General features: G+C 42.7%; 1 protein-coding gene across 10 annotated transcripts in view; it reads left to right on the plus strand.

Moving 5' to 3' along the window:
* LOC147012734 (phosphatase and actin regulator 1-like) overlaps window positions 1-10,684 on the plus strand; it is a 203,120-nt gene that overhangs the window by 123,853 nt on the left and 68,583 nt on the right. For all 10 annotated transcript variants that reach the window (XM_085853856.1, XM_085853855.1, XM_085853857.1 and 7 more), the window contains one exon: window positions 2,361-2,504. In XM_085853856.1, the coding sequence (XP_085709982.1) occupies window positions 2,361-2,504 (144 nt within the window). The remainder of the gene's footprint in view (window positions 1-2,360; window positions 2,505-10,684) is intronic.

A 10,684-nucleotide genomic window follows, 5' to 3' on the forward strand; every position in this document is an offset into this window, starting at 1 on the left:
AAATTCTCAGGAAGGAAAATTGGAATTTTGGAAGGAGGGAGTGGAGGGGTGGTGGGGTTGAAAAGATCATGGTTTTGGATTGGGGATGATTTGAGATGGTGGTTTTTGTTCTATTTTCAAATGTCCCTTTTATTGACATTAGTATTTTGGTTTAATGAGCATCGATTTATGAAAGAATGGTTTCGGCTGAGCAATGGTTAAACTGAGGTCTTCTCTGTTTGGTGGGGGGATTATTCATTGCAGAAATAGTAACACACTTGAGAAAGACGTGACATTTTGCTCGTCGTCCCCCGGGCCCATATGTGCATTGTGCAGTATTGTTTGCCTTTGGGTGATGACAAAGCATTACAGAATGACCACAGTCCACAAGGGGATGAATGATGGGGCCTTCAGATGTTGAACATATTTTACAGCTCAGCAGGCAGCAGTTAAGTGACTGTGAGTGCCTCCAGCCGAAGACAACATAGCCAGATAGACTTGATATTGTCCCCAAAATGAAATCGCCATTTATTTAGTCAGAATGCATCAAGGTGAGATTGTCTCTCAATCATTTTGGGCCATATTGTTATTTTTTTATGCCTCTCTGACAGTCACCAGAAGCATTGTGTTTTTGGGTTGTCCCTCTGTCCGTACGTCCATCCATCCATACTCTGTGCAGAGCGGTGGTGCTGCCTAAGCAGTCTCCTTGGCGATTGGGCACAATCCTGGACGGGTCACCACTCCGATACAGGATACCAGCAAGCTGGTACTCATTTTGCCGACCTCGGAAGGATGACGGGCAGAGTCAACCCCAGCTGGTATTAATTCAACAGCCACGTGGGATTTGAACTTAGGATCCTAGGATACCAAGCCCACGACCCTAACCATTAAGCCAACACTAGGCATATGAAAGGTGTGACTACTCGTATAAAATGAATGTTTTAATGATAAGTATGACGTCATAAGTCACGTGGTGTGTCAGCCATGCAGGAAAATAGGAAAAACTTTGGACCTCTATCTCTGAAACCGCTCGATGGGGAAAAAATTGAAACTTGGTACATGTGACGTACTCCCCTTGGTACATAAAAAATAATAATGATTTTTTTTTAATGTCATAGGTGGGTGGCTTCATTATGACATCATAATTGCATACGTCAAACGCTTTATCCGATCAGTGTGAACATTTTTTGAGGGTCATCTCAGGATGAATTTTATGGTGGAAAAAAAAATAATGACCATCAGTCTAATGATTCGGCAGCCAAATTTTTTCAACATAAAAACCTTCAAAAATCTTCTCCGAAACAGCTGAACAGAATGAGGCTATTTCACTCATTTGTTCTGGATATGAGGCACACGCAACAACCTTTAGAAAACGCAAGAGCTCAGTTTGGAGGTGTGTGGGCCCAGGCAGAAATGCCTTTTCAAATGTGTGAAGTGACAAAGTGTTGTTTGTAGCTCAAGACTAGGCCATCAGCCAAATGTCTTTTACCTTAATATATATAAATATAGAAATATATATATATATATATATATATATTGCACATCTGGCATTTTCTCCCCCCCCCCCCCACCCTTCACCTCCCCATCTCATCAGCACTACAAGGGGCATTTAGGGCCAAGGTGTCAGTGTCGATAATAACCACTAAGTAGTAAGTGGGTAATTGCAATGCTTTGGGGTTTTCTACAAGGTGGATGGATGCTTGTGCAGAGCTGCCTGATTGTGCACATAACGGAGGACGGTGCACAGGTGGCAGGACAGTGTGGCTTCGTGTGCTGGGACGTTAATCAGCGGTTCTGGAGCCAAACTGTATTGCACATCCACGAAAGGCCTTACGGATATCGCAGCACTTTAGTTGTGTTTATTATTGTGTTCGTCTTTGTGTTTGGCCGCTATCCCTGCTCGCTTGATCCTTTGGAGATAGCTGGATAATTGTGTGGATATAATGATCATAACCTCGGTGGGAAAACATCGACCGGCCAATGGGATCTCTTGAACAACAAATCCCCGATGACCCCAAGCTATTGAATAAGTAAAGATCTCGCTATTTTGCCTACTTGTGTGTCTCAAACATCCCACGATAAACACTAAAATAGGAGAATAAAGTTGAAAGATTTGTGCCATTCATCAATCCATTCATTCATTTGTTTTTTTGGCCCACAACCATGGCCAACAACCCTTTGCTCGAGTTGTTTGCAGCATACGTTTCCACGTGCACCATTTTCTTTGCATTCTTCATTCTTCAGGAGGGAATTTATTTTTTTTCCTTGTTTTATTAAACTCGTGATAAAATGCCTGTCCGGTTGCTCAGCTCTGATGGCGAGCGGCTCACACTTTAGGAGGTGGAAATGAGTACCCAGAACGTGTTTTTGTCTTTCGGCAGATGAGGGAAGTGAAGGGAAGGGCTCGGAAGGATCACTGGAGAATGGCCATACCGTCGGTGATGAGGTCATACAACCCGAAGGAGATGACGTTTCATCCACCGGTTCCTGCCTCTCGCCGGCTGAAGGGCACTCGGAGGTCATGGGTAGGGAGAAATTACTCGTCGTTGCAAAATGTTTATCTCTTGCGCTTGAGGATTTTTTTTTTTTCGTGTTCAGGCCTGGTTTGCTTCAAGGCCTCGGTTTTGCATTTAATGACCGTACTTCGTCTTGCAGTGCTTGGCCTTTCTTTTCCAAGCAATGTAACATTACTCGTGCTGTGTTTGGTGTGCCTTCCTATGTCTGTGCTCATCGAGATTGATTCACGAATTGAGAGTCATCTGCCCCCCCACCGCCGCCCCCCAATCATGCTTGTGCATCCTCTTCAGTGGGTTTGTTCTTTCCATGCCTGAACAACTGCCTGTTTTTGGCACCCTTTACCTCTGGTTTCTCTCATCTGAGTTCTTCCGTAAGCTGTCTGTCTGATGATTGTAAAAACCTTTTCATCCCCTTGTCTGCACAGCCTGTGTTTATTTTATTTTTATTTTATATTTTGGCACTACTCCCTTGTTTCGCATCTCCGCTTCGTTCAACAGGCCTTGGTCTCTCTCTTTGGATGATGCTTTGAAGATTGGCTTTAATATCATTTGAATACTTGCGGTTGTATTCGATGCTGCAGAATAACTCCAAAAAGGGAAATCCAGATTCAGGACAAAAAATACGAAATGGACCATCCACAAAGTCGTTTTGTTTCCCGATCCTTTTGCTAAATTGCATCGTAACCCCAGCATTTGATCAGCAATAAGCGCACAAAACCACAACAACTCGCTGTCATCGAGGACCACATTAACTTTGTTGTACGAGACGAAGCAGACGGCCAGCATCCCATTCCATTGTTGAGAGATACTGTACTCGATTGAAGTGGTTATTTTTTGGGTTTTTGATCATAACAATAATAATCATTATTATTATTATTATTATTATTATTTTACACAGACAAAAAAGGGGCGATTGAAGAAGCCATGATGAACCAAGGAATAAAGAAAGCTGTGATAGAATGAAAAGGTTTCAAATTTGTTAGAGCAGCCGACTCTCCAGGCCAGTTACTCTCCAATAGCGGACAGGACGGTGGTCTGGAGAAAACAGACAGTCTCGACCTCTTTCTGGTCTTGCACCCACTACCCTCTCCTTGCTTTGGTGAAGATCCAGGTCTGCATCCAGATACCAGACTTTTTGTTAAAGTGTATATTTATTTTTTTTTTTATATAATTTTTTATATAAATTATATTTTTTTATATAATAACAAACTATTTTTGTTAAATATTTGAATAATATTCATCAGCAATGAGAAATGGGGCCAAAAACCATATCTTAAAAAGTTAGGGATGGATTCGGACAAAACTTGGTGGACAGGTTACGTGTGTAACGAGGACACATTTATTCGATTTTTGGTGAAGATCCGGATTTGAATCGGAGAATTAAAAAAAATATTTTTAAATTGATTATTCACCATTGAGAGATGGCACCAGAACGATATAGCATGATATATTGATATTTCAAAAAGTTGTGGACAGATTATGATGAAACTTGGTTGATTAGTCGGTTAGGTAACAAGAACAAGGTGATTCAATTTGGGTTCAGATGTCGATGCTAATCCTGCCCATCAGTGGGATACAAAACATAAAATGTTCAGCCTGGCGGAGGGGTATACACTCTACTCAGTGCCATTCTAGTTTCTCTTTTCTCTCACATTTGGACCCAACTTCCACTGTCTGTTCCATCCAACTCTTCCCTCCATGGTTTCAAGACAGCTGTTCACCACCACCTCAGGTCATCTCCCATCCATACCCCTTCTTTCCCAGCTAATTATATCCCCCTCCTCACCCCCCTCCCCCTTATTCGCTCTCTTTTTCATTTTTCGTTCTTTTTGTTTCATTCATGGTTTTCCTCTTGCTGTGTTTGGAGCTTGTACCCAGCTTGTTAGCCCCCCTGTGTCCTCCTTCCCCTCCCCTTGATCTCATTCTTATTCCTGCACATTCTTCCTCAACGTGTCCCTCCATTACGTCCCTCTTCCCTGCTTTTGGAGTTATCCCCACTTGCCCCTATGTTGTTCTTCTTCTGTTACGTCCTAGTGCATTCTGTATTTGAGCTCTTCCACGAGCCTCAACTTTGTATAAAAAAGAGGGAATTGCTACAAGGACCACAGCAAGTCGTGCTCTTGTCTGTCCCTCTCCCACAACTATTTGTACCCATTATTCTCCCTGCCTTTGAGTGCCTTGGTAGTGGAGTAGGTAAAGCCATGTAGCATTGCCCTCGCTGTCGTGGGTTAAATTCCCTTGGCTACTCAGCAGAACTTTCCAAACCTTACAACAGAGAGAATGGGTTCTTCTCCCAGATTGGTTCTTCGTCAAAGAATCATTCTTGACTTTTCATGAGGGCTTCATTGCCATAAGATGAGCAGTTGGGAATGTACCACCACTACCACCACCACCAATTCTCTCCAGCTTTAGCTACATATGCACTGGTAACCAGATCAACAGATAAATGCTCCCACACACTTGCTATGCTAAACCAGGGTGACCTTTGTGTTCTTGCTCCCTATCTTGCCTTCAGATTGAAACACAGTCAACCAATTTCACCTCGTCCTTATCCTATCCTAGCACAGGCACATTTGTGTCCTCACTTTTTTATATACTGGCTGTCGTATCATCTCCCTCCTTTGGCATTCTCTGCCATCATCCCTTTCCCATCATAAAAAAACCAATCTTTGTTATTCACCTCTACCCTTTGCTGTGGTATGGTTTTTGTCCCATCCCACCTTTGTCGCCACTATTTTACTGCAGATGGCGAACTATATATCCCTTATCATCCTTCTGACCTGACTGCAAACTTTTATTTGTTTTTATGTCAACAACTTATTTTTCTTCCTGTTTTGTAGTTGTTGGCCTCCGTCACACCGGACATGCAAATCAGTGAGTTTTGTTTCCTGTAGGGTCCACCTAATCCCCAGGACTCCATTGTCACTCTGTTAGCATTTTTCTCATGAAGCTATTTCACAATCGGCTTCAACGTTGGACTAATAATGTAGCAGTGTACCCGGGTCATGTGCAACTTGACTTCTTTACAACATCTACTCCGATTTGAATGTGCTTTCTCAAGTTACTTTAGTGTCTTTTCATGTATTTATCAACTACTCAACATGTAATATTTTTTATCACTATCAGGAAACTGGTTTGAGATGTCACTGTAAATCCAACGATGACTTTGAAAGATCTGCGTGGATCTATGTCCGAGATGGGTGTCAGTGTTCATCAATCAACAATCCTGATTGTTGGCCCCCCTTTGTCCTGCTTCCCCTCCCCTTGTTCTCATTCCCTTCACAAAGCTGGCCTCGATGAACAGGTGTTTGTTTGTTTTTTTGTATGCATAGTCGAAGCTCATGGAAGAGCTAGCACACCAAACGGATAAGGACGTTGATGGCCAAAAGCAGGATGCAAAAGTTGCACGGAAAAGGAAACCCCAAGGAAGAAAACTGGGAAATTATCATGGATTTGGGTGGGGTTAATGAGGGAAGAAAAGTTAATGGTTTTGGATTGAGGACTATCTGAGATGGTGATGAACAGCTGCCTTGAAGACCTGCAGAGAAAAGTGAGATTGAAGAGGATGTGGAAGTTGATTCCACAGGTGGGAAATAAAGAGGAACAAATGAGTGGAGGTGAGCAGTGATCTTGGATTTTGGTAGTTTTAGCAGAAGGGGGTTGATGGTGAACCGTGTGATTACGGCAGAAACCCCGGGGGAGGGGGGGGGAACTACGGAAAGAGCAGTGGGTGCAAGACCAGAAAGGAGGCGGTAGAAGAGAGAGAGACCAACGACCTGTCTGCGATGGTGAAATGATAAGCCCATAAACTCAGCTTCAGCGTCGGAGATTACAATGATCTTGAAGGCCTTGGTTTCCAAAGCATCAATATGTGAGGCAAGGGAGCCTTCCCAGAGGGGAGAGCAGTGCTCCATCAAGCTGCGGATGAAGGATTGTTGGTGGATGGGAGTTCAGGTGTGCCAAGGAAGGACTTTGTACAACAGAGGATCCCAGTCGGCGGCTGCCTGTCGAGGCCAACGTTGAAATGCGGTTTGCCGAAGAAAGATCACAAAAGCGTTGGGAGTAAAATCACCCATCTTGAATTCACCAACTTTAATTGAACAATGAATGACTCAACATTTTTGATTGTGGAGGAAATGGTCAAACCACTCACAGAGGAGGTTGTGTGCATGCCAAAAGCATTTGGTCCACTTGTGCGTAAACATACCATGGCTACTCCTTCCTTAAAAAGAGGAAACAATATAACGATTGTGAGGATTGAAGAGGATTGCGTGTGTGTATGTCTTCTTCTTCTTTCGGCTGCTCCCGTTCGGGGTCGCCACAGCGGATCATCCGTATGATCCGCATAGTGATTTGGCACATGTTTTACGCCGGATGCCCTTCCTGACGCAACCCTGGTCGCCTCTTACGACACAGGGATATGGTACACCTATTTTAACCGGGGTATACACCGGCCCAGTACACTGGTACTCACTTCGCCCACCTCGGAAGGATGACAGGCTGAGTCAACCCCCTGGTGTATTAATTCAGTGGCCCAACAGGGCTTGAACTCAGGACCTTTTGGATCCCAAGCCGCTGCCCTAACCACTGCGCCAACACCAGGCTTGCGTGTGTGTATGTATGTATATATATATATATATATATATATATATATATATATATATATATATATATATATATATATATATATATATATATATATATATATATATATATATATATATATATATATATATATATATATATATATATATATATATATATATATATATATATATATATATATATGATTGCGTGTTGCTGACCGAAATGTTGAATTCATTCATTTGTCAATCGAAGGTTTAATAACTCGAGATGGGCTCATCCAATATATACAGTACAGTATACATACATACTCTTGGACTCAGACATTCGCAGGGGATACATTCCAGAAAAATGCCACAAATGTCGGGGCATTGTTTTATTTTTATTTTTATTTTATTTTATTTTATTTTTTCTTTTGACATCGTCTCGACTCGTGGAAAAGTGATGACATAGAACAAATTGGGATACAACATAACAAAGGGAACAGGTGGAGAAATGTGAAAAACCAACTGCAGGGTGGAGGGAGAAAGTAGATTGATGGACAAACAAGGGATGCAGGAAATGATGAGGGGTAAGGGAGAACACAAAGGATGACAATATGGATACATAATCAAAATTGCGTTTGATCAGTTTGCGATTTTTGTTAACATTTGAGGGGAGGGAAGAGGCTGCTGCCCGTCTGGCAGAAAGATGAGAGATTTCATGGCAGAGAGTGGAGTCATGAGCAAAGAGATAAACAGGATTATACGGAGAGTCAGTGAGATCATTGATGAAGATTAGGAATAGTATTGGGCCTAGAACACTGCCTTTGGGTACTCCAGCCTTGACAGGGAGAGGCGATGAAAGGGTTCTGTTGAGAGCCACATGTTGACTACGAGAGTGAAGGAAGTCAGAAATCCAAGAGTGGAGTTGGCCTTGGATTCCATAGGCAGATTGTTTGGAGAGCAAGGCGGGATGCCAGGCGATCAAAAGCATGAGATATGTCCAGAGAAACGGCCCTGATCTCATGTCTGATATTGAGGGCCTCCATCCATTGTTGGGAGAGTCGAAGTAGCATGTCCAAGGTAGAGTGAACAGGTCTGAATCCAAATTGATGATCTGAGATGATGCTGTTGGAGAAAAGTAATGATTGTATGTCAACTGCGATGATAGATTCCATGATCTTGCTGATTATTGGAAATAAGCTAATTGATCTGGAGTTAAGAGGATCTGTTTTTGCACCTTTTTATGTAATGCTGTGATGTTTGCTGATTTCCAAGCATGTGGAAGATAACCTATGGTAAATAACAGGGTGAAAAGGGCAGAGAGAGGAAGCACAAGAGCAGCAGAGCAGGTTTTTATGACATGAGCTGATGCCATCTGGTCCAGTTGCAGAGTCAGAGTTGAAGTTTGAAAGACACTTTCTTCCTTTTCAGGTGCAAAAGACACAGAATTCAGGAGCAATTGGGTACAACTGGGAAGGGTGGCGACTGAGACATGGGGGTTGGGGACACCAGATTTAGTAGCAAACACATAATTGAGGCAATTGGCCTTCTCACGAGCGGAGTCGGCTGTGGTGCAATTTTAAGTTGGGTGTAAGGGATGGAGGGGAGCATACACCAGAGACCGACTTGACAAGGTGCCACCAGATTTTAGAGGAGGGAGACACATTTGAAAGCTCATTCTTGAGGTTGGACAGATGTTGTTTTCTGGCTCTCTTGAGGGTAGACACACACTTGTTGCTGGCTTTGTGGAGTGATCTGAGCTTGCCTTCCAGGAGGAGAATGCAAGTTGTATTAAAGAAACAGCCTCAACACACGATTCAGAGGAGTACCAAGAGTGGGAGGATGGGTAAGATAATTGAAGAAGAGATGGGATGAATCTGTGCTAAGAGAGAGCAGTTTTCTGTGCAAAAATTCCAAGGCTGAATTAATATCAGCAGTCATGGATATAGGAGACCAGGCCTGAAGTGTAAAAACAAACAAATAGATAAATAAACCGTGAATACGTGAAGCCCAAACGTAGAAGCAGGTCACACTTTATGACCCGCGAATACATGGGATTTGCGAACAGCGGTACTGTGAATGTCTTGGTCCGACAGTACATTTGTATGTATGTGTATACATATAGACTGTCGTGGCCAAAAATATTGGCACCCTTGCACTTTTTTCAATTGATGCACCATTTCTTCGAGGAAATTGTTGAAATTTAAAAATCTTTTGTTTTCCACATATGTATTTGTTTGTTTTGCAATGGAACAAAACCCTAAAAAGCTGAAAAAAATTACTAAATCTTAGCTTATTCATCGCAGAGATCCTAAAATGGCCTGGATAATATTATTGGCACCTTTTAGAAGTTGTAAGAAATAATTCGATTTCAAGCAGGTGATTCTCCTTTACTTTGGAATTGAACTCACCTCTGGTGAGTTGCAGGTGCCTGCAATATAAAAAAAATCATTTCTTCAACCAGTTTGAATGGAGAAACAGAGTCATTCTGTTGTTTTATGTCAATGTGTACCGCAATGAGCATGGAAAAAAGAAATAAAACCAGAGAATTGTCTGAGGAGGTCAGACACAAGAGTGCAGCCAAGCATGGACAATCTCACGGCTACACGTGCATCTCCAGAGATCTTGATGTTCCTGTATCCACCATACGAAATGTGATCAGGAAGTTGAAGGCCCATGGCCGCAAGGGAAAACTTGATCGAAGATTGCAGCGAAGGATTGTTCGAATGGTGGAGAAAGCACCTTGATCAACTGCCAAACAAATTCAAGCTGACCTTCAGACACAAGGTACGACAGTTTCAACTCGCACCATCCATCAACAACTCAATGAAAGGGGGTTCTATGGTAGGAGACCCAGGAGGACCCCACTGCTGAGAGAGAGAGAGACAGACAGACAGACAGACAGACAGACATGAGTTTGCCAAAACACACCTGAAGAAGCTAAAATCCTTCTGGGATAATGTCCTGTGGACAGATGAGATCAAATTAGAGCTTTTTGGAAAATCACATCATCTCTATGTTTACAGAAAACAAAATGGAGCCTTCAAAGAAAAGAACACCTTCCCTACAGGTAAACATGCAGGGGGTTCAGTGATGTTTTTGGGGGTTGCTGTGCTGCCTCTGGCACTGGGTGCCTTGAATGTGTGCGTGGCATCATGAAATCAAGAGATTACCAAGGAATTTTGGAGCATAATGCTCAACCCAGTATCAGAAAGCTGGGTCTCCGTCGAAGGTCATGGGTCTTGCAGCAGGACAATGACCTCAAACACACTTCAAAAAGCACCCAGGAATGGTTCAAGACAAAACACTGGACTGTTCTGAAGTGGTTATGAGTCCAGATCTAAATCCCATTGAACACCTGTCGGGAGATCTGAAAACAGCAGCTGGGAGAAGGCATCCTTCAAATGTGCAGTTTGGAGTGCAGAACTCCAGTGCAGAACTGGAGCAGTTTGCACAAGAGTGGGCCAAACTGCCAGTAAAGAGGTGTCGGAAGCTCATTGATGGCTAATGGAAGTGCTTGACTGCAGTTATTTTGTCCAAAGCCTGTGATACCAAATATTAAGTCGAGGGTGTCAATAATTTTGTCAATGACATTTCTTCTTATTTTCTGATTTAAAAGGA

This window comes from Eptatretus burgeri, chromosome 14 (assembly GCF_056783735.1).
Source record: "Eptatretus burgeri isolate ZD-2024b chromosome 14, Ebu_testis_v1, whole genome shotgun sequence".
Lineage (NCBI taxonomy): Eukaryota > Metazoa > Chordata > Myxini > Myxiniformes > Myxinidae > Eptatretus > Eptatretus burgeri.